We start from the raw sequence: 23,682 nt of genomic DNA on the forward strand, positions 1-23,682 counted from the left end.
CCGGCATTGACCATGCCCACGTCATCTCGGCAAGAACCTCGCCCACCAAGGCCTAGTCTAAACCGCGTTCCCACCTTTGGGGGCTGTGTCTTTCCCACCCAGCTGCACCCAGCACCTGACAGGCACCCTCCCACCCCTGCCACGTGCTTAGAAGCTTGCAAATCACCCCGATATCGAGGCTTCCCAGGTGGTAAAGAATCCACCTGCCAATGCAGGAGACGCAGACTTGGGTTCGATCCTGGTTGAGGAAAATCCTCTAGAGTAAGAATTGGCAACCCACTCCAGTATTCTTGCCAGGAAATCCCATGGACAGAGGAGCCCTGACGGCTACAGTCCATGGGGTCGCAGAGTCAGACAGGACTGAGCAACTGAGAACGCACACAGGGAACCTCAATAGCGAGTGTCTGGAGCCATGGCACCCCCTAGTGGCCATTCCCAGCACTGCATGGACCAAGCAGCTGGGGTGAGCAATCAGTGTCCCCAGCCCAGCAAGGTACTAAACCTAGAGCTGTCACTTTCTAAAATTCCATGCCCTTTCCTTAAACTTTGGAGCCTCAGCTTTCTCCTCAGACAGGTGTCATAACAGATGACAGGTGTAAAGCACAGATATAAACACCAGGCTTGCTCACAGTGAGCTCTCCATTCCTGTCTACTATCATCCATACTCTTACCACTGGATGCAACCAGCAGTGGACTCTTACCACTGGATGCAACCAGCAGTGGCTCCCATTGCACCCATCGCTTCAAGCTATTCCCAGAGAAGAGGCTGGAGATTTTCTATGGGGGAAAAGGGGGCCCTGGCAGGGGCCGCATTGGGGGAGGAGAACACACTTTAGTCTCAAACTAAAGTTTAAAAGAACAAGCTGTGTTCAATCTTTAAAAAAAAAAAAGTAAATACAATATGTGGTTCAATAAATAGGAAAAAAAAGTTACAAAATGCAGTGATCTTTGTCCTTAATTACAAGAGGAGAAAAGACAGAGGAGAGTGATTGGGAGCGGGACTCTTTCTTCTTCTCCCTGGGCCAATGTGGGGGGAGGGAGGCCAAAGAGACAGCAACTGGGGATGCAAATAGAAAGATAGGCTAGATGGAAATATGGGATGAGGGAATAAGATGAAGGACAGAGCAGGGAGGCAGAGGAGGAGAAAGGGAGAGACAGCCAGCCAGCCAAAAAATGCTAAGATGTTGGCCCCTTTCCCTTCTAGATCGAGGGGGTCGGGGGTGGGGGTGGGTCTCTGGCTTGCCTGTGCTTGTCTCCTTCCACACCAGGTTTGGAGGACAGTGTGAGTCTGGCTCGGTTCCTGAGTTGTATGTCTAGTGAATAGTAGGTAGGGGGAGGGGCAGTAATGACCCCCCAGCCTGCCCTGGGACCCTGGCACCCAAGGGAGTCCTGGCAGGATAAGGGGGTGAGGTATGTGGCCGAGGCCTGAAGCCTCTTCAAATCCTTCAGTGGGGGTGAACCATTGGTCCCAGCTGGGCAGCCTGGAGAGGGTGTAGTGCTGCTGGTGCGGCCCCTGAGGCAGGGGTGGGGGGTGGTGGGTAGGGGGTTGTTACAAAAGGAGTTTAGATGCCCTAACACAAGCCCTCCATCCACCCAGAGTTGGGCACAGGGAGGGTTTGTCTGCTACTTTGACTTCGAAAACCAGTGTCTGGAGAGTCCTGCTTCCCAGCACTCCCCCGCTGCCTCCTCAGCTCCAGACAGACCTGTAGCTTTGGGGAGGGAGAGCCTGACTACTGCTTCTGGGGTGCTCACAATGTGGTCATACCAGCTGCACAAGCATACACCCCCTTCCAGGCCTCTGGGTGCTGGTATGGCTTCTGATCCTCGCGTCTCGCACATTCGCTTGCACGCTCCTAGGCATGCACGTGGCAGGATGCCACCTCCTGCCTCCCACCTCCTTTTGGGCGTGGGGAGTGGGGGATGGCAGGCAAGACCACCCAGCTCCTGCCGGGCTCCTTCCCTGACTTAATACTGAAACGCCACATGGGCCTTCAGCGTCAAGGCCCCTGATGATAAGCGGGTGCCACAGGGGCAGGGGCAAAGGGAGAATGCCCCCACCGTCTGCCTCTTGCCCCTCAGCCGAAACGCTCCCGCACCAGGAGCATGAGCTTCTTCTTGCCCTTGTAGGTCTGTTTGAGGTTCTCCAGGAATTGAGCGAACTGCAGGTGTCCATCGGGCGCCAGCAGGAAAGTCTCGCGAGCTTTGCCCAAGAACTCGATGAAGTCGCTGTAGTGACGCGGGCTGATGTGCGTCAGGCGCGAGTGGCTGGTGGTGATGTAGGCCGCCACGGCCGCGTCCAGCAGCTGGCACAGCGGTGCCCGGTCGGCGCCCAGAGGCTTGGCAGAACGGCGAGCCCCAAGGGGCCCCAGGCCGGGCGCCGAGAGGGTCCAGCGGCGCAGGATGTCGGAGAGCATGGGGGCGCAGTGGATGCTGCGGATGATGAGGGGGACGATGGCCGAGAGCTCGTGCCGGCCCAACGAGTGGCTGAGCGAGCAGGCCCAGAGAACGTCATTGACTGCCGGGTGGCTGTCCTGGTTGAAGGCGATGCTGAGCTGCGCCAGGGCCAGCGTCGCCAGCTTGTAGGCCCGCAGTGGCAGGCCGCGGTGCTCCATGTAGCGCGCCACGGTGAAGAGGTGGGCGTGGCCCAGGCCACCGGCGGCCGCGTCCAGCACAATCTGGTAGGCCGCCTCGAAGGCTGCCTGGTTCTTCTCGCACAGGGTGAGGGCGGGCAGGGCACAGTTCTGCGGGTCTTTCATGGCGCACTGCAAGGCCAGGGTGCGTGCGCAGGCCCATAGCTCCTCCCGCTGGGCCGCGTCCAGCTGCAGCCGCAACAGCGTGGCATGCGTGGTGCCCGTTACTGCCACGATGGTGGCCGCCTCCACCGGGGTGAATAAGGAGTACCAGTTCTGCATGATGTTCATCAGGGCTTGCGGGCCTGCGGGAAATGAGAGGGTGATACTGGTCGGGCATGGGACAGGGATTCACCTGTGCATGGGTTTACCCTGCGTGAATGGATTTACCCTGTGTGCATGGGTTTTATAGGGATTTATCTGTGCATGAGTGTACCTATGTGTATAAGTTTACCCTGACCTACAGTTCCCACCAGGCAAGAATAAAGCTGTTCCCCCTCTACCTCCACTCCAGGCTTGATAGAAATTTCACTTTACTTTTCTAAGGGAGCAGAGGGCAGCTGGGTTGGGTAGGAACTGGGAAGGTGGGTGCTAAGCATTGGAGAGATTGTCCCTTCTCCAAGGCACTTTAGCCTGGCCAGCCTCCAGGCTCAGCTGGACACATCCTGCCCTCCCCCACACCCATCATTCCCTCCTGGCCTAGCCCAGAGCACAGGCTGGGGTCCGGGAAATGGCTCTGCTTCTCCCTCATGCCTGCCTGGTTCTGCATGGAGGTGAGTCGTGAGTCCCCTTGGGGGCTCTCACCGATTTCTGTGGCACAGCTGACCAGCCAGCGCACCATCTCCCTCCGACGCCAGGTCATGGTGTTCAGGGTCATCCGCATCACCTGCAGCACAGGACACAGGGAGAGAAGGGGGTCACCCAAGGGAGGCCCTATGGGAGGGAGTTGAGGATTCTGAGGGGCCCCAGGAAACTCAGAAGTTAAGGACTGAATCAAAGCCATACATTATGGGCGAGGGGCTTCACCAGTCTGGACCTCAGCTTCCTCATCTGTAAAATGGAGATAAAAATAGTATCTACCTCACCCAGTTGTGAGAATCAAGCGAAAGTGTGTAGTAAGTAAAGCTTTTTGTACAGTGCCTACTGCTTCAAAGTGCTCAGCTGACACCAGCCATTACTGTTATTGTTAGTGTTATTCTAAGGTCCCATGGATCTTACCTGGGACAACTAACCAACCAGTCACTTTTCTCTGGAAAGTTCTGTGCTTCCTGTCAGATTTCCTCCTGAGGCCCCACACAAAGCACCTGCCATTACAGGTCCCACCTTCTTCAGGTCCCACCCCCAATAAGCACCATCCTTGCTGGCCTTTCTCTTGAGGCCCCAACCCCAGGTCCTGCCTGGAAGCTCCTAAATAGTGGGGTCACCACCCTAAAGCACCACCCTTGGGAACTTCCCTGATGGTCCAGTGGCTAAGACTCTATGCTCCCAATGCACGGGGCCCAGGTTCGATCCCTGGTCAGGGAACTAGATCCCACATGCTGCAACTAAAAAAAAAAAAAAAATCCTGCATGCTGCAACTAAAGATCCTGCATGGAGCAACAAAGATCGAAGATCCTGTGTGCTGCAACTAAGACCTGACACAGCCAAAAAAACCCCCCAAAACACCACCCTTATCTCAACCCCCACATTCCCCCACAATAGTTCCACCCCCTCACAGCGTTGTTCAGAGGCCAATTCTGCCACTTGTCTGCCCTTTTCTGGCCAGTTCTACACTGGGAAGATGTCACCTGAATCTGTACCTTATTCTCTTATTTTACTTTTGCCACTGAGGCCCTCCCCCATGAGCCCCATACTTGTCTATGCCCTCAAGCTGCACCCATGCCTCTACCTTGCCCTTACAGCACTGTCCTTCATCCAGGTCCCTGAGGAGGACCTGGACACTCACTTGCAGGCCCTACCTCCATGACTTTCAACCACAGATCCCACCCCCAGGGGTGGCTCTTCACTCACAGGACCCTCCCTAAGCCCCGCCCCTCAGTAGTGAGGCCACCTCGCCGCAGTCCCCTGCAGGCCCTTTCCCCAAGAAAGCTCCTAGTAGGCAGGCTCTTCAGTTTCAGCCCCGCCCACTCATGGTCCTTATGGCACATCAACCCCAGGCCAACACACGTAGGTTCTGCTCCCTCTTGTGGCCGCCTGCATGCTCTGTGATCCCCTTCCGTGTCCTCAGCCACACACCCAGAAGTAGATTCTCACCTTCAGGTTCTGCAACTGAGGCACTCATTCGTAGGCCCCACCCTCACTGGTGACTTCAGGCCCTCACTCTCAGGACTCCTCTCCCTGACCCTGTTCCTCTGTAGCCCCGCCCAGAGATGCCATTCACATCGAGGCCCCGTCCCTAGAGGATGCGAGGCTTACCCTTAGGTCCTGCCCCCTAAAAGACCTTGCACTCAGGCCCCGCCCCCAAGTGGGCCCTTGCCCTGCCCTCATGCCCACCCGGCCTCGCCCCCATGCTCGCTCCCGTGGCTCTCACCTGAAGGCCCAGCTCCAGCGCAATGCCCAGCAGTGTGGTGTCCGGTGGGGCGCTGGCTGGGGTGGCAGTCTTGCAGGCATCCTGTGCCAGCTTGAAAAGCAAGGCTGGAGAGTGGATGTTCTGCTGGATGGAGCCCAGTACTGCGTGCAGCCACTTGGGGTCTCCTAGAGTTGGGGGAGGGACAGAGGATATCATGGGCATACCCCGCACCAGCCGGATGCTGCCGGACCTGCTCACACTTTCTTCTACACACGTGCAAATGTGTGAATGTGGAGGGTGATACACCTGGCGATGGTTCTATTAAGACCTAGACCACTCTTGGCACTCCCTTTTTTCTCTCCTCTGCCCTTTCCCTTTCTGTGGGAGGAAGCCACTGGACCCCTAACTGTCAAGGGCACCAATTCTGGACCCAGCAGATGCCAGATGCCAGGGTTCAAATCACACAAGCTGTGTGATCTTGAGCAAGTCACTTCACCTCTCCATGCCTTGGCTGCCCCATTTGTACAATGGATAATACTAATGCCACGGTACACGTCACACAGGGCTGCGGTGAGCCCATACTTGTAAAGGCCTTAATATGGCAAGACCTATATATGTGAGTGGCTTCCAGGTGGCTCAGTGGTAAAGAATCCGCATGCCAATGCTGGAGCTGCAGGAGACACGGGTTCAATCTGTGGGTCAGGAAGATCCCTTGGAGGAGGAAATGGCAACCCATTTCAGTATTCTTGCTGGGATAATCCCATGGACAGAGGAGCCTGGTGGGCTAGTCCATGGAATCGCAGAGAGTCCGACATGACTGATCGACTGAGCATGCGAACACATGCACATATGTGAACTTTTATTACTGTTATTACTGTTGACCTGGATCCTACAATTCTGTTACTCAACTCCAGCCACACCAGCTTCCTCTCTGCTTCTTAAATACAACCAGGCACTCTGCTGGCTGTTCCTTCTGCCTGGAATACTCCTCCCAGATGCTGTGGACTGAACTGTGCCTCCCAAAATTCATACACTGAAGCCCTAACTCTCTAGAGTGATTGTATTTAGAGGCAGACCTTTGGGAGGTAATTTGGTTTAGATGAGGTCATGAGGCTAGTGCCCCCAGGATGAGATCAGAGTCCTTATATGGACAGGAGGAAACCAGAGATCTCTCTTTCTCTGTCATATGAGGACACAGTGAGAAGGCAGTCATCTGTAAGCCAGGAAGAGAGCCCTCACCAGGAGCTGACTGCCCTGGCTCCCTAATCTTGAACTTCCAGCCTCCAGAACTGTAAGAAAATAACTTTCTGTTGTTTAAACCCCTGCATCTATGGTAGTTTGTTATGGCAGCTGAGCTAAGACACCAGATACTGGCATTACTCCACCTTCACCTTCACGTTGTGGCTTAAATGTCAACTTGCTGCATGCCTCTTCATAGCACTTATTACTTCTCACTGCATAACTATCTTCTTTACCTTATTTATTGTCTGTCTGCCCTCACTAGGAATAACACTACAGAGCATGGGATTTGGGGCAGTTTTGTTTGCTACTGGGGCTCAGCATCTGGGACAGTGCCTGGTATATACAGAAAGTGCTCAAGAAGGGACTTCCCTGGTGGTCCAGTGATTAAGAATCCACACTTCCTCTGCAGGGGGTGTGGGTTTGATCCCTGGTCGGGGAACTAAGATCCTGCAGGTCAAAAGAAAAAAAGAATGTGCTCAAGGAAAACTGCGTAGGTGCACGCTAAGTCGCGTTTGACTCTTTGTGACCCCATGGACTGTAGCTCCCCAGGCTGCTCTGTCCATGGGATTCTCCAGGCAAGAATACTAGAGTGGGTTGCCATGCTCTCCTCCAGGGGATCTTCCCTACCCAGGGGTCAAACCCACATCCCTTATGTCTCCTGCATTGGCAGACAGGTTCTTTATCACTAGTACCATCTGGGAAACCCCAAGGAAAACTGTGGGATAAGTAAAAATAAGTGGGGGGAATGGAATGAGAGAAAGGAGGGAGGGGAGTAATGTGAAGGACAGGGGGGCAGGGGTGGGGGCCCTCACCCTTGGCAGCGGTCAGCATGGAAGAGGCCAGCTCACACTGGCGGGTCTCCAGGTGGCCAAGGATGAACCAGCGGGGGAAGCGGTTGCTCATGATGGAGTCCAGCGGGTTGCTGGGAGGTTCTCCAGCTGGAAACGCTGTCTCCAGTACGGGCAGCCTGGGGTGAGAAGAGAAGCAAGCCTGATGTGAGACAAGGCTGGACTCTCGGTCCTCTCTAGGAGACGCCTCCTGCCTCAGCCAGAACCTACCCTCCAGAGTCAGCAAAGCCCTGGGCACCCAGGAAGACGGAAGATGTGTGTTGAAGATGTTCACTGCATGTATAAAATACATGGGGCTTCCCAGGTGGTGCTAGTGATAAAGAACCTGCCTGCCAATGCAGGAGACATGAGACCCGGGTTCAATCCCTGGGTCGGGAAGATCCCTTGGAGGAAGGCATGGCAACCCACTCTAGTATTCTTGCCTGGAGAATCCCATGGACAGAAGAGCCTGGCGGGCTACAGTCCATACGGCTGCAAAGAGATGGACATGACTGAAGCAACTCAGCATGCACGCATGCATAAAATACATAACTAACTAATAAAGACCTACTGTATAGCACAGGGAACTCTACTCAGTACTCTGTAATGACCTATATGGGGAAAGAATCTCAAAAAGAGTGAGTATATGTATATGTGGGCTTCCCAGGTGGCACTAGTGGTAAAGAACCCGCTTGTTAATGTGGGAGACAGAAGAGATGTGGGTTAAATCCCTGGGTTGGGAAGATCCCCTGGAGGAGGGCATGGCAACCCATTCCAGTATTCTTGCCTGGGAAATCCCATGGACAGAGAAGCCTGGCAAGCTACAGTCCATGGGGTCACAGAGTCAGACACAATTGAAGTGACTTAACATACAGGCACATAGGTATGCTGCTGCTGCTGCTAAGTCGCTTTAGTCGTCTCCAACTCTTTGCAACCCCAATGACTGTAGCCCTCCAGGCTCCTCTGGTCTGTAGGATTCTCCAGGCAAGAATACTGGAGTGGGTTGCCATGCTCTCCTCCAGGGGATCTTCCCGACCCAGGGATCAAAACATGTCTCTTATGTCTCCTGCATTGGCAGGTGGCTTTTTATCACTAGTGCCACCTGGGAAGCCCCACACATAGGTATATGTATAATTAATTCACTTTGCTGTACACCTGAAAGTAACACAACATTGTAAATCAACTATACCCCAGTAAAAATTAAAAAGACAAAGATGTTCACTGCAGCTGAAACTGAGCAGAGCCCTGTGGGAATCCCAGGCACAGAGGCCTTTCTATCTGGCATTTCTTCGAGTAAAGACTCCAATCTCCAGGAACTTCCCTGAGTTCCAAAGGATGGATTCCAACAGTTGCTAATCAAGGGAGGAGCAGCCAAGACACCACCTGAGGCAAGATTAAAGGGGCTGGAGAAACTCACCAAGATCAGAAGACCTGACCACCTGAGATGAAGGGTCTGCAACCCCTGCTCATATCCTGATCTTGTCAGAGACCATATTTTTGACCCACTGTTAACAACACTCTCATCAGGGCTTCCCTAGTGGCGCAGTGGATAAGAATCCACCTGCCAACAAAGGGGACACGGGTTCGATTTCTGGTCAAGGAAGATTCTACATGCTGTAGAGCAACTAAGCTCATGTACTGTAACTATTGCGCCTGTGCTCTAGAGTCTGTGAGCTGCAACTACTGAGCTTTCGTGCCACCACTACTGAAGCCAGCTTGCCTAGAGCCTGTGCTCTACAACAAGAGAAGCCACTGTAGTGAGAGGCCCACATATAGCAACTAGAGAGTAGCCCCACTCTCCGCAACTAGAGAAAAGCCCGCGCAGCAATGAAGACCCAGCATAGCCAAAAATAAACCAATAAATAAAATTATTTAAAAAATATTTTCAGTGAGCTCTTTCCTGACATGCTCAACACATGGGAGAGTGCAACTTCCCCTCCCAACTCCTTCTACACCTTTCTTGCATGTCACCATCTGCCATACAACATAGTTTACCTATTAATGTGTTTACTGTCTCTCCCTCACTACAATGTCAGCTCCATGAGGGCAGGAATTTTTGACTATTTGGGTCACCATTGCATCTCCAGCACCAGAACAATGCCTGCCATACAACAGGTAAACAACACATGTTTGTTGAATGACTCAATGGGGGGCCCCTGTAAGATATTTTGATCCTCAGCTCACTGTTTACATGCATTTTGTGTAAAGTTCTACAAAGCTGTTAAATGTAATCAAAGCATGGAAAAGGAGTCAAGACTATTCTGGTTCCAAATATCTAAATGACTTTGCTGGACTTCCCTGGTGGTCTAGTGGTTAATAATCCACCTGCCAATGCAGGCGACACTGGTTTCAATCCCTGGCCCGTGAAGATCCCACATGCCCCACCAAGTAGCTAGGCCCACAACTATCGAAGCCTGAGCACTAGAGAGCGCCTGCTCCGTGAAAAAGAAGTCACCGCAGTGAGAAGTCTGAGCAGCGCCACAAAGAGTAGGCCCCACTCTCTGCAACTAGAGAAAGCCCGCCGGCAGCAATGAAGACCTAGCACAGCCAAAAATAAAATAAATAAATAAAAATTTAAAAAATAAATAAGTGACTTTGCTACGTGACTTGGGACACACCTTCAGCTTGTCTATGTGTAAAATGGGTGTAAATATACTTATTTTGCTGGGGTGTTTAGAAGATTATATGGGATAATGTGAGTCAGATTTAGATCAGAAGTTGGCACCTTTTCTTCTGCACTGAGTTGGACAGCCAGTATTTTCAGCTTTGTAGGCCATTTGGTCTCTGTCACAACCGTCACTGTTGTGTAAAAGCGGACACAGACAATACACAAACAGAGTGAGTGGTGCTCTGCACCAATAAAACTTTATTTCTAGAAACTGAAATTTGAGTTTCACGTGTTTTTCATGTGCCACAGAATATTTTTTTGATTTCTTCCCAACCATCTAAAAATATACAAACCATTCTTATCTCAGGGGCTGCACAAAAGCAGGCAGCTGGCCAAAGTTGGCCCGTGGGTTGTAATTTGCTAGCACTGGTCTAGAAAAAAGTCTAGCACATAAAAGAGTGTTCTCTAATTCATGGCTCTTAACAGATTATTCTTTTCAAATATTCTGGAAAATGCACCTCAAACTTTTTTTTGGGGGGGCCAGGCCATGCAATATGTAGGATCCTAGTTCCCCAACCAGGGATTGAACCCGATCTCCCTGTATTGGAAGCAGAGTCTTAACCACTGGACAGCCAGGGAAGCTCTCAAATTGTTACTAGGTATCTCCGGAGGATAGGATCAGAGGGTGGGAGACAGATTTCACTTCATTTGTTTGGCATGGTTTACTATGGACAGGACCTTTTAATATTCTGCTTCTATGATCTGCTGGTGCACATGGGAAATGATAACCTGGTCATTCATTGCAACATCTAAATGTCTATCAGTTCCACACTGGGTTTTTCATGGTACCACCCTACAGTGGTTCACCTGTTATGTGATAGGATAAAACCTTCAAGATGCAAAAGTTCAGTGAAAACAAGGTGCAAAGAATAGGTATAGGAAACTTCCTTGGTGGTCCAGTGGTTAAGACTTTGTGCTCCCAATGCAGGGGGCCTGGGTTCCATCCCTGGTCAGGGAACTAGATCCCACATGCTGCAACTAAGAATTCACAGGCCGCAGCTAAAAGATCCTGCATGTCGCAACTAAGGATCCCTCGTGCCTCAACTAAAGATTCTGAGTACAGCAACTAAGATTGAGTGCAGCTAAATAAATAAATATTTAAAAAAGATTAACCATCATAAGAAACCATTAGGTTATTAAAAAAAAAAAAAAAAGAATAGGTACTGGAGGTATGGGGCTTCCCTGGTGGCTCAGTGGTAAAGAATCTGCCTGCCAATGCATGAGACCGAGGTTTGATCCCTGGGTCAGGAGGATGCCCTGGAGAAGGAAATGGCAACCCACTCCAGTATTCTTGCCTGGGAAATCCCATGGACAGAGGAGCCTGGTGGGCTACAGTCCATGGGGTTGCAAAAAGTCGGACATGACTTAGCGACTAAACAACAGGATGTATCATGGGTGTAAAGGAGAACCAAGTTTTAATTTTCAAATTACAAGTTTGCAGAAATCTGGACTCTTGTAGTATAGATACGAAAGTGGTAACACTGCTTGCCTCCAGAGAGCTTTGGGTAGGTTGGGATAAACTGGCCTAGAAAAGGACTCTGAACTCTGTGTCATGTGGAGATTTCTCAAATTCAAAATAATATGACATATTTATATTTAGTCATCAAGAGCACAGAGCAGCCTGGAATGCCAGCATGAGGGAGACTGCACGAACTAAATTGTGAGTGCAGGCGGAAGGATGGGGTTCCCAGTAGCCTCCCATCCCCTAATCCTTCCCGTCCCAGGGGGAGTCCCCAGCTGCATTTTCTCACCTCATGGCTCGCAGTGCGAGGCGGTAGGCCAGGTCTGGGTCGTGAGGCAGCAGTGCGGTAAACAGGTAGCGGGCACAGGTGTGCATGGGTACGCTCTCCCGGAACAGCACTTCTCCAAAGCCACTGAAAGGACCCCCTGCGGGGGCAACCCAAGCTCAACCCCCAGGTGTGGGCGTGTATTGCCTCTCCCCAGGGGTCCCCACATTCCCGTGGGGTATGGGCCGACCCAAGATAAAATGGTTGGGGCTAGAGAGGTCCCAGGGGTGGGGAAGCAGGGCTGAAACTAAGACAAGTATTGGAAAATCCAAAGAAAAGAGACCCTTGGGACCTCTGGGTAGGAGTAGGACTCAAACGCAGGGTGTGGCCAGAGTGAAGGTGGGGCTGCACTCGCTCTGCGGGCGCCGCCAAGCCAGCTTCCCTATGTGGTAGGGGCGGGGCCTCACAAAGATAGGGTTGGGGGGGGCCTCATCAATAGCAGCCGTTATTGGCTGGCAGACTTGCTGGGGGCGGGGCCAAAATTTGGACCTCCCCTTTAAGGAACTGCCAAGGTATGCAATGATTGAATGGTTATCACTGACTCAGTGGACATGAGTTTGAGCAAACTCAGGGAGATAGTGAAGAACCAGGAAGCCTGGCGTGCTGCAGTCATCGGTAGGGTAGGACACGCAAAGAGTAGGACACGACTTAGCGACCGAACAATAAGGTATGTAAAGACAATAAGTACCGGAGGTAGAGGTAGAGGCTGGGTCTCCCAACCCAGCAGCAACCAGACCACGGCAGTGGACTGGACCCTACGTTTCAGGAACAACCAGGCTTAGAAGTGTGGCCTTACCTTCCAGCAGCTGTCCCGCCTGCTTGCGCAGGACCTGCACCAACCGCTCATCCAGCTCCACTTCCTCCAGCAGGGCCAGCAGCTGCTCCTCGTTGCGTACCACCTTGTCCTGGGCATATAGCCCCTCCGGCAGGGCCCGCTGCTGTCCCAGGCCCAGCAGGGCCACCTCTAGCGCCATCGCCAAATAGGACTCCCCAGGGCTCCCTGGCACAGGGACGTGCTGGTAGGCCACCTTCCGCTTCTCAGGGCCTGAGTCTGTGAGAGAAGGGCACCATGGCTACTGGAGAGGAACCCCTTTTCCTGGGACTCTAGTGGTCCCTGACCTTAAACATGGATACTATAGGGGTGGGGGAGGTTTATGCAGAGCCAGCAGTTTCTGCACACACCAGGAGGTAGCACCCACCTTCCAACAGCAGGTAGGCCTATGGTGGCCTCACTTTCACAAGCTAAGCCTCTTGGCACCTGGTACTGGCCAAAGGGCAGGCCAAGTGTAGGGGCGTGGCCAAGTAATAGGAATACTAGGCAAAGGAGTATGGCCAACGGGTGGTGATTCTCCCACCTCCTCCAGGGGTCCCCAGTGTGGGTACCTGGGTAAATGGCAAGGGTCTCCTCCTCTAGACGACAGGCCTCCAAGAGTGCCCTGCAGAGGCAGCCAATGGGGTCCAGGGGATGGCCCACCCATCCTTCCATGTTGGTGATGCAGGTAGAACCTTTCTGCAATAGCTCTGAAGGTAGAAAAAAAGGCTCAAGGCCCACCCTTCTACCAACCCTCCAGGAGGGTTTCCTCTTCCCAAACCCCGAGCCCAGCCTCCAGATGCCCATCCAGCACCTTTGTCTCTGCCCCCTTGAGCTTTGCAGTAGCTCTCACCTCCCTGGCCTCCTGTCCCACACCCAGACCGAGGCATGGCTAAACTGGGTGCTTTTTAAAACATCCACCAGTGTCATTCCTCTCCATATAACCCTTAATCCTTCTCACTTCTTTCAGCGCTCTCAAGGACTGATATGAACGCTTCCCCGTGATTGTCACACACCCACCCCATCTGGAAGCACATCCTCTCATCTGCTCACACAAGCTGAGTTCTCCCTTGCCTCTGGGCTCCAGCCCATGCTGTTTCTTCTACCTGGAATATAGTTGCTCCCTCTCTTTTTCCTGGGAACCTGAGGTACATCCTTAGGATCTAAGCTTAGCTCTCACCTCCTCTGGGCCTGGGGAAGGGTGGGGGCTTTTCCTATGCTTCCAGGCTAGTTTAGAGTTCTGCTCAGATGCCAAAGCCCCCATTTTCCCTCATTAAACCCTGTGTTCAATTTCCTGGTAACTAACCCATCAACCCAACCCCATCAGAGAATGCAACTGGTGGCTCCCTCCTGCTCCCCATATCTAGTCTACAAACATGTTCTTTTTTGGGTCATACAACATGGAATACAATTTTGAATTTGTTGCCCATATCAGGAAAAAAACAGCAAATTCCACATCAAAGAATCCAGATTTCTGGCCTTTCTTGGAAAAATCTGATCTGGCCATGCTGGGTCCATGTTCTTGAAAGGCATGTGGCTGGATGCATAGACACTACATTTCCCAGACCCCTTTGTGTGAGGTGTGAAAGGTGGGAGAAAATGAGCCCATTACTCTTCTGCAGCACCTGTGAGTAGGTGTGTGTGTGGCTGTCTGGGGCACAGATGTAAGGTTTGCCAGCAGGTTCTGGGTTGTCTTCTTGGGAACTGCCCCCCTATGAGGGCTACAGGCTGCTGAACTCTCTGTGCTTCTGAAGTTCACGTTTGTGAACCCAGGCAGTGGCTTCCCTGACTTTCAATCTGGCAGCCCTTTCACTTGTTCTGTGAGCCATCAATTCCCTGTATTAAATTCCTTTCTGCTCAACACGCCTAGAGTGGTCTGTTTTCCTGTTGTACCCACAGACCCTCCAGGTTGCCACAGTCCCCAGCAGTTGGCATTTGTGCCTTCAGCCCCAGGACACAATGATAAGATTGGTGCCCACCTTTTTTCTGCTGCTTGTAAATCTGTAGCTGATGTCGCTGCTGCAGCCGGAGGGTGTTGACTATGGCGCTTGCCAGCCGCAGGGCCTGGCGGGGGTATCCATGGGCCCTCAGGGTGTCCACACGAGCACAGGTAGTGGGGAAGGGCTCGCCCAGCCAGAGCGGGCGGCCCTGGGGGTCAAAGGTTGATTTGTCACTGCCCTCGCTGCCTGTGAGGTTGGGGCTGTAGGAGTCACTGGCCAGGATCCTCTGCAGATGGTCATCACTCCAATGCAGCGACCCAGCCTGCAGGGCGCGGCCAAACACGGTGTGGCGGGAACCTGCAGCCATCACCTCCTCCTCGTCCTCCTCCTCTGGGCCTGCGGGAGGGGTGCCCAAATGTGGCCCCATGAGGGGGGCCCTAGCAGTTAGGCAGTGGACAGTTCTATCCCACCAAGTGCCAGCTTGGGCCTAGACTCTGGGTACAGTGATGAGTGTGCCATCATTTCCCCCAATTTTTTCAGAAGACTTAAAGTTGTGTGTGTGTCAGGGGAGCTATCATAGTCCTTCATGAAAGTGAAAGTGTCCGACATGAAAAAGTCGTGTCTGATTCTTTGCAACCCCATGGACTATAGCCCGCCAGGCTCCTCTGTCCATGGAATTCTCCAGGCAGGAATACTGGAGTGGGTAGCCATTCCCTTCTCCAGGGGATCTTTCTGATCCAGGGAGTGAACCTAGGTCTCTGCTTTGCAGTGGATTCTTACTGTCTGAGCCACCACAAATGAACAGCTGGGTCTGTCCATCTTTCTCCCTCCATACTCAATTTCTTTCTCTCTCCTCCTCTTTCTCTCCCTCCCTCTCTGCCTGTCTTTACTTGTCTTTCTCTTCTCAATACCTGTTTCCTTTTCTTTCTGTTTCCCCTTCCCCCCACCTGATTTCTGCCTCCATGGCCAGTAGGAGACTGAGTCAGCCCAGAACTACAGGTATCTTAAGTATTTCACATCACTGTCCCTCAGGCTGCCTGCTGCCCCTGCCCTGGACACTCACTGTCTCCTGGCTAGGAGGCAGGTAAGGGCTAGTCTCCTCCGCCCTGCCTCCGTTTTCCCCCAGAGCGCCATGATAGGGAGGCTAGGCCACAGGCAATAGGGATGGTTTGTTGGGGGGAATGGCAGGGACCCCTTTCCTACCTGGAATGAGGGCTGCAGTGGGCTGCAGGCTGGGCCCATCAAAAGAGTAATTGCCCTCCTCCAGCGGGCACACGTCCAGCTTGTCCCACTTGCTAAGCAGCTGGAGCCAGCTCGTCCGCTCCTCTGGTTTGCAGTGGGGACTCAAGATGACGCACACCCACAGGGCCCCTGGGGAGGGAGGGGAGCCAGTGTGGGCATGGAGGAGGCTCAACACTCATGCCAGCAGGAGCAGCACACACTTATGGAGTGCCTGCTGTTTGCTGAGCACTGGTCTCTGCTTAACTCTCACCTTGGGCCTCTGAGGTTGCAATTCATCCTCTCTTCACTTTCTGGCTCAGAGAGGTAAAGTCACTTGCTCAAAGTCACACAGCCGGGAAGACAGAAGTCAGGACTCACACCCTGGCTGCCAGACTCCTCTTGCAGTTTTTTTTTTCTCTGTAGCACTTATCACCATCAATCACAGGGGTCAGCAAATTACCACCCATGAAGAAAATCAACCCTGCCACTTTTTTTTTTTTTGGGAGCTGTGCTGCATGTGGGATCTTAGTTCCTCAACCAGGGATCAAACCTGCACCCCTGCCTTGGAAGCACAAAGTCTCGACCACTGGACCACCAGGAAAGTCCCCCACCACCTGTTTTTGAATGGTCTGTGAGCTAAGATTTAATTCTACATTTTTAAATGGTGGAGGGGGTGAGGAATAAATAAAAATATTTTGTGATTTGTGAAAATGATATGAAATTCAAATAAAGTGTCCATAAATACAGTTTATTGGAATGTTACCATGCCTACTTTGTTATGTGCCTGTGGTTGCTTTTTTGCTACAACGGATAAAATCAAATAGTTGGGACAAAACCCAAATAGCCTGCAAAGCAAAAACTATTAACTATCTGGCCCTATGGAAAATGTGTGTTGACCCCTGGCCTAATGGCCTTGTGGCATTTTCTCGTCTCTGTCTGCCCTCCTAGGTGTCAGCTCTCTGAGAAGAAGAAATGAAAGTCGCTCAGTCGTTCAGAGTCCGACTCTTTGTGACTCCACGGACTATACAGTCCATGGAATTTTCCAGGCCAGAATACTGGAGTGGGTAGCCTATACCTTCTCCAGAGGATCTTGCAGACCCAGGAATCAAACCGGGGTCTCCTATATTGCAGGCGGATTCTTTACCAACTGAGCTATCAGGGAAGCCCTGAGGACAGGTATTTAATCTCTTTTGTTGCCTGTGGTAGCCCCAGCGCTCAGTACAGCCCTTGTACATTGGCGGTGCTAGTGAATGAGGACGGATTCAGGGCAGTCGAGCCCAGGTGCTTGCCGCGCTTCCGCTTCTGGGGTCTGGGACTCACCCAGCTCGTCCCACAGCTGGCGGCACTTGTCCGTCATGCCGGCGCCCTGCTGCCGCCACAGGGCCAGGCGGGGGTCCTGCAGGAACTGCTCAGTCATGAGGATCAGCATGCGCGCCCCATTGGAGTCACGCATCCGCAGCATCTCTCGCACCTGTGCCAAGACCTGGTGGTGAGAAGGGGCGGGGCTCTGACTCGGGAGCCTAGCCCCGCCCCCCGCGCTTGCCCACGCAGCACCTTGCAGAACATCGAGCGCAGCTGCTGGCTGGCGCCGTAATAGCCACCATTGGACAGCAGCTGTTTCACCTGCTCCTGTATCTGCTCCTCGTCCAGATGCCAGCAGTTGGCATCCTCGATGCCTGCGCCTGCTGTGGGGTCTGGGGCACCTGTGGGGAGAGAGGGAAAACTGAGGCGTGGGCTGGGGAAAGGAGTATGTCAACCAGTTCTCCAAATCATCCAACCCATCCCCAAATTCCATCCGTCCCACCTGAAAACCCACTCACCCAACCATCCATCCATCATCTTACCCAAAGCCATCACCTACCCATCCATTCAAACCACTCACCGGTCTATCCACACCTCCATGTCATGCCATGCATCTTTCCATCCACACATCATAACCCTTAGCACACCTACCTACACCATTAGTCCATCATCCACCCTACCCATAACTCCCATCTGTTCACTGATCTACATACCCATCCCATCAGTCCATCCATCCATCCATCCATCCACCTACCCAACCCTATTTGTCTTTCCAACTCATCTGTACCAACCACTCAAAACACTACTAACCTATTCATCCACTGACCCACACAATCATGCTATCCATCCATCCAGTTAACCCAAACTTTCCATCTATTTTTTCTCCACCAACCATTCATTCATTTGTATCTCCCCAAACACCCACCAACCCATTAGTCCATCCATCCATCCTATACACCTGATCCATTCATTATGTCAGTCTATATATAATAACATTCATGCACCCATCAACTCACCCCCAATCCATGTACCCCTTGGTCCTTCCAATCTTCCACCAACTCCATCTGTCCACTACCTCAAACTCTCTAATCAAAGCGCATCCCATCCAACTCCACTGCCAAGTACCACCAACTCCCCATTCACCTACTGTCCCAGTAAATCACCTATCCACTCATTCCATTCATTTTCCCACACCATCAGTTCACCCCAACACTCCATCATGAACACTTTCTGCAGCCACCCATCACTACCCTCAAATATCCATTCATGCCTCCACTTGCTACTCATCCATCTATTCACACTCCATCTTACTCCATCCTCCCACCATTATAGTTAAGTAACACTTGTAGCTCCAAACCACCTCAGAATTCATAACACCTCCAGGTTTATCTCCTAACCATATCCCACCTCTGACACCCACTAAGGTCCACACATACTCCTCATGACCTCCACCCATCCATGATCCCAGGCCTGCTCCCGCTATCTTGGGACACCCCTACCCTGGGGCTGGATCTTCCCATTGGCTGATTTCTGACCATTCATCTATCCAGGGCCAGATCAAATCCAGGTTCTGCCACTTCCTAGGTGTGTGACCTTGACCTCAGGTGGTGGTGCTCCACCTTCATTCCTAGATCAAGGCTATCTTTGGATGCTGTGACACATGCCTGCCACACAGCAAGCAAGGTGGCTTTGAGCTGGGGCCTCACCTCTCCCATCAGATCTTGGGCCACCCTTACCATGCACCAGGTTGATCTCAGAGCCCAGGAGAAGGATCTCGTCTGCCAAGCGCTGGGCAGTGGGCAGCACCTCAGTGTGGTGGGCGCTGATGAGGTACTGCACGAACTTCTGCAGCTGGTCCCGGTTCATCTGGGAGAGTGTCTCAGAGATGGGCAGTCTCAACTCCACCTGGTGGGCGTGCCGAATGCGGTACAGCGACAGGGCCACCACATGGGCACAGTAAAAGAGATCACGGTTGTCGCAGCCGCAGCTCACGGATGTGATCTTGCAGCGGTCAAAGCTGATGGAGACGTGGTAAAGGCGCTCAGGCTCTCCTGGTTCCCGGATGTTTCCACTCAAGTGGAACCCTAAGACCAAAAGCAAACTGTCACTGCTGTGTCACCCCAGAGATGGGTTGTGCTTGACAATGACGCACAGCAAGACTAGGTGGAAATCCCAGCTGAGTAACCTAGCACAAGTAACCTAACCTTGCTGTGCCTCAGTGTCTGCATCTGTGAAATGGGAATATTAATGAACAAATAAGGAGGTAGCATACTCCTCATGCATTTGTAATGAGGATGAAATGGGTTAATGTAGAACACTGTCTGCAGACAGTAAGTGCTAAATAAACGCTTGTTCTTACTCTAATTCTGAATAATATTACTACAAGCCCTTGGATCATTATGGATACTGCCCAGGCTCTAGGCACCCTGTCACTTCCTGGGAAGATACCAAGAATCTTGGGGGTGAAGTGTTGCTGTGGCCAGCTAGGGGCCAGGTCACCCCATCACCCCCTGCCCCTCCCTGGCCCCTGGGGAGCCCAGATGCCAGGCTCATCCAACTGGTTGGGCAGCTCAGGCTCCAGCCGGCCCTGTCTGTGTCATGCAGGGACACAGCAGCTTCCTCATACCAGTTGGAGGTGGCCGAGCCTGTGGCTGGCTGGGTCATGTCCAGGCAAAGGGGCCCCCAGGCTGACATGGTTCAGAGAGGGTCATCTTGGCTGAGTCCCTGCCTCCAGCTGGGAGATGACGTGACCTGCCCCCATGTGAAGTGTGGCATTCCAAGGCTCATCTGCCTTCTGGCTCAGTCTCCATGTTCCCATCTGAGCCCTGCTCTCTGAGGTCTAGATTGATCTTTCACCTCTAGCTCTACACTTCCACCCCCTCCCTTCACCTGGACCCTGCTGTCAGGGGTTTAAGAGCACTCCTGACTGATGACCTCAACTTCCACCCTTTGTTCAGTCACTCAGTCGTGTCTGACTCTTTGCGATCCCATGGACAGCAGCAGGCCAGGCTTCCCTATCCTTCACCATCTCCCTGAGCTGGTGAACTTTCACCTCAGACCCCACCAAATCCTTGTTGCCTTAGGTCCAAGACCATCCCTAAACCTATGAACCCAACCTCCACCTGAATCTCTCTGCCTGAGGTCTACGACTGTCTCTCACCACTGGCTCTAAAACTTCACCACTTCCCTGGTGGTCCAGTGGTTATGAACCCTCCTTCCAGTCCGTGTATGGGACATGGGTTCGATCTCTGGTGTCAGGGAACTAAGGGCCCACCTGCCTTGGGGCAACTAAGCTCGTGTGCCACAACCAGAGAGAAGTCCACACGCCCCAACAAAAGATAAATAAATATTAAAAAAAACACAAACTTTGCCACCAACTCTTACCAAGGACCCTGCTGCCTGAAGTCTAGGATCATTCTTACCTCTGGCTCTAAACCTTGGCCCCAGAGGACTCCTGGGTCCCACTGCCTGAGGTCTGGAACCTCCTCTCACTTCCGGTTTATAATCGCTCCTCAAAACCACTGCCTCCTCCCTGTCTCATACTTCTACCTTCACCCCCCAACTAAGCTGACTCAGGTCGAGGCAGATCCCTGATCCTGAGCTCAGAATGTTTTGTACAACCCTCTCTGGGCAGCAAAGCCTGCCTTTTGGAATCTTCCAGCTCCCTGTTCCTCCACACATGCTCTGGACCCCTGGCCTCCCTGGCAGGGCTGGAGGGACAGGCACTCACCTACTTGCAGCACACGATCTACGGCCCCACTCTGCAGCAGGTGCAGCCCGCGGGTGAAGGGCACCCGGGCGTCATGCTCGCCCTCCGGGGGCTGGTACCCCAGTGATGAGTACATACATATCTCCCGCTCGCTGCGTGGAAATGACCAGAACACAATGCGCTTCTGGACTGGCTCCGGCACACGGGAGAACCGCTCCTCAACCTGTGGGAAGGGCTGCTGTGTTAGAGACCCGGGTGCTGGAACCCTGACTTTGCTGCTTACAAGTACCATGACCTTGGGGATTTCCCTGGCAGCCCAGTGGTTGGGAATCTGGCTTCCAATGCAGGGGATGTGGGTTCAAGCCCTGGTCCAGGAACTAGGACCCCACATGCTATGGGGCAACTAAGCCCACCCACCACAACGAAAGATGCCACAGTGAAGATCCTACCTGCCACAGCTAAGACCTGACATAAGCCCAAAATAACTAAATAAAACAAGTAGCATGACCTTGGACAAGTCACTTCGCCTCTCTGAGCGTCAGTTTTTCTCAAGTGTAAGAAGGAGATGTTAAGAGCACCTGCCTTCTGGGTGTTATGAGTATTACATATGCGTTAATGTATACAGCACTTATAATAATACCTGGCCCATTGTTAGTGTTCTAGAACTTTCTGTCACTTCTCTCTTGAATGTCAGGTCTCAGGATCCTAATGGAAGGTAGTCTCACCCCTCAGGCTTGCGGGGTGGGGGTGGGGCAGGAGGAAAGAAGACAAAAGTGATCAGAAGATGAGTGATCAGGCCTACACAGTCTTAGCCTACACTGTGCTAAATGTTTTATGTATATTAAATACCCTTAATTCTACCAGCAACAACCCAATACTTTGACAGCCTGCGGAATCTAAGCTCAGAAGTAGGGTGAATTCATTTGTACAGGATCCCACAGCTGATGAGCTCCAGGTCCCAAGACAGGCTCTCTATTCCAGCTTCTAAGGGTCCCCAGGAAGGGACGGGTGTCCTGCCCACCCATGGGGGCTCTGGGCAATGAACTGAGCTGGTTGAGCCTACATTCCAATCCAGGCTTGCTACTCACTGGCTGGGTGTCCTTGGGCGAGTTTCTCAACCTCTCTGTGCCCTAGTTTCCTCAAAGAAAGAAGGAGACCAACTGCCAAAGAGCTGCGGACAATTCCATGAGCTTCTGTGGGGTAAGACCTTTACTAGGGCCAGACCTGTCTGAGGCAGGTACATGGGAGCCCTGGAGAAGGTTTTAAGATTGTCCTGAGGGTCTCACACACAATGAAGGAGCAAGGACCCTTCAGAGTCCCCAGTCCTGGATTTCAAAGGGAAGTGGGAGGACCAGTGATTCGCCTGGGGCCTTGGGGACAGTTGGCAGATGACTAAGGAGGGATTTTCCAGGCCATGAATCAGAGCCCGCCCCATCCACACTTGGCCCAGACCCATTGGTCGAGGCAGACTCCCTAATTCTTATGAGGCCAGGGAGCAAAGAAAGCCGCCCAAAGCCAAAGAGACACAGAGCCGTCGGGGCTGAGGAAGCCTTGGTCAGGTCCTAGCCACAACTCCACTAAGGCTGAGAAAGTTGACTCTAATAGCTTCCGCCCTGGGGCCATCCTGGCAGGGCCCCCAGAAACCACAGGGGCAGGGTTCCAGGTGCACCTGTCGAGGTAGCAAGACCCTGGCCCCGCACTTGCTGCCAAACTCTGGAAGGACTGGGATGGTTGAGGGTGGGGCCTGGGGGCAAGGGGAGGGTCGGCATGAGGTAATGGGGAGGGAGGACTCTGACAATGGAGTAATCTCTGCAGCCAGTCAGGAGGGTCAGCCCCAGGTGGGAGGTGGTCCCAGAATGACAGGGGGTTGTGTATTAGGGCCTGAGTGAAGGACTGACAAGAGAAGAAGGTGCCTCCATGGGATAAGTGGGTTCTGGAGGCTGGAGGCAGGGATCGGAGACAGAAAGGGGTGTCTTGGGCCTGGGATCTATATATATGGGAGAGTCCTCTGAGGGGGTGTAGGTCAGAAATGTTGGGTCTCTAGGTCCTGAGATCTGGTCTGTTCCCAAGTGGGGGTGGTTGTAAGAGTTGGAGAGAGGACTGAGGATTGAATGGGGTGCCCTAACTGGGGATGAGGATAAAGTGGGACAAGAGAGGTATGCGGTGTTGTAAGAGGACCACGGGGCAGGAGGAGAAAAAGGGTCCCCAGTTGGATATGGGGCACTGAGGTATTCCTGGGTCTTGTGGGCTGAAGAGCAGAGTTGTCCCAGGAAGGGATGAGGGTGGAAGGAGTGAAATGGGAGGATGAGGGGATGTCTTGGGCAGAATTAAGGATTTTGGAGATCTCTGGAGGCGTCTCCTTTGGGGACAGGTCCGGAGGCTGGGGTCTGGGCAGGGGGAGGAAAAGATATGTCTAGGAAGGAGCTGGGAGTGGGTTCCTCCCCACCCTGCCTCTAGCTCACCTGCTCAAAGGCCCAGCTCTCGGCTACTCGCTTGGCGCTGAGGTCCAGCAGCGCTTCGGGACGGCCCCGGCCGCGCACGGCCCCGGCCCCGGCGTCGCGCTCCTCCGGTCCTGCGGGGCAGCCCCGGCTCCGCTTGGCCGCGGGGGGGTCCATCCGGCCGGGCCGGGGCCGGGGCGGGGCCTGTTGGGGGGGTTCTGTCCGAAGCCTGCTCCGCCTCGCCGGCTCCCACGACTCCTGCCCACCTTCCTGACCTTGGTCTGTGCTCGGTCGCCCCGGGACTCGCGCCGCACCCACCCCCGGGCCAGCAGGGTGATGCGGCCCCTTTAACACGCTTCACAACAATGAAGCTGCCTCAGCCGCCGCTTTATCCTACACGGTTGTCCCGCCCCCGCCGCCAGTCCCCATTGGCCCCCCTTCGGCCTCCGAGGTCCTCCTCCACCGTTGGCTGCACCACCAGATCCGCATCCAAGTCGCCGCTGTTCATTCGTTACATGCACTGTCCGTCTTTTCGGGACTACTCAATCAGGACGCTCAGCGAGCTGGGCTGTCAGTCACGAAGAGCCGAAGGCCAATC

General features: G+C 53.1%; 1 protein-coding gene across 9 annotated transcripts; it reads right to left on the reverse strand.

Moving 5' to 3' along the window:
* Positions 1-849: 849 nt before the first annotated feature.
* On the reverse strand, positions 850-23,451 carry ZSWIM4 (zinc finger SWIM-type containing 4). 9 transcript variants are annotated; one of them, XM_081501497.1, is made up of 15 exons: positions 21,735-22,370; positions 21,287-21,351; positions 20,668-20,869; positions 18,674-19,021; positions 17,190-17,338; positions 16,956-17,106; positions 15,618-15,785; positions 14,454-14,810; positions 13,047-13,184; positions 12,460-12,714; positions 11,628-11,763; positions 7,194-7,348; positions 5,161-5,324; positions 3,435-3,516; positions 850-2,935 (listed from the first exon to the last, which is right to left on the reverse strand). In XM_081501497.1, the coding sequence occupies exons 2-15, from the start codon at positions 21,293-21,295 to the stop codon at positions 2,076-2,078; spliced, it is 3,174 nt and encodes a 1,057-aa protein (XP_081357623.1). In that variant the 5' UTR covers positions 21,296-21,351; positions 21,735-22,370; the 3' UTR covers positions 850-2,075. The 9 variants fall into 9 exon arrangements, with proteins under 9 accessions (XP_081357623.1, XP_081357620.1, XP_081357619.1 ...); XM_081501494.1 differs by lacking the exons at positions 21,287-21,351; positions 21,735-22,370 and adding an exon at positions 23,109-23,451 and having other exon boundaries at positions 14,454-14,804; XM_081501493.1 differs by lacking the exons at positions 21,287-21,351; positions 21,735-22,370 and adding an exon at positions 23,109-23,451.
* Between the last annotated feature and the right edge of the window lie 231 nt (positions 23,452-23,682).

This window comes from Giraffa tippelskirchi, chromosome 6, assembly GCF_054371585.1.
Source record: "Giraffa tippelskirchi isolate mGirTip1 chromosome 6, T2T-mGirTip1v1.2.pri, whole genome shotgun sequence".
Classification (NCBI taxonomy): Eukaryota; Metazoa; Chordata; class Mammalia; order Artiodactyla; family Giraffidae; genus Giraffa; species Giraffa tippelskirchi.

What these genes read in the sequence shown, in the direction of transcription:
- ZSWIM4 (XM_081501493.1), bottom strand. Translation starts at nt 23,261, where the DNA reads ATGGACCCCCCCGCGGCCAAGCGGAGCCGGGGCTGCCCCGCAGGACCG. An exon ending in TGCGCTCGATGTTCTGCAAG is followed by an intron (nt 17,107 to 17,189) that starts GTGCTGCGTGGG and finishes GTCTTGGCACAG; the next exon opens with GTGCGAGAGATGCTGCGGAT. An exon ending in CACTGCAGCCCTCATTCCAG is followed by an intron (nt 14,811 to 15,617) that starts GTAGGAAAGGGG and finishes CCCCTCCCGCAG; the next exon opens with GCCCAGAGGAGGAGGACGAG.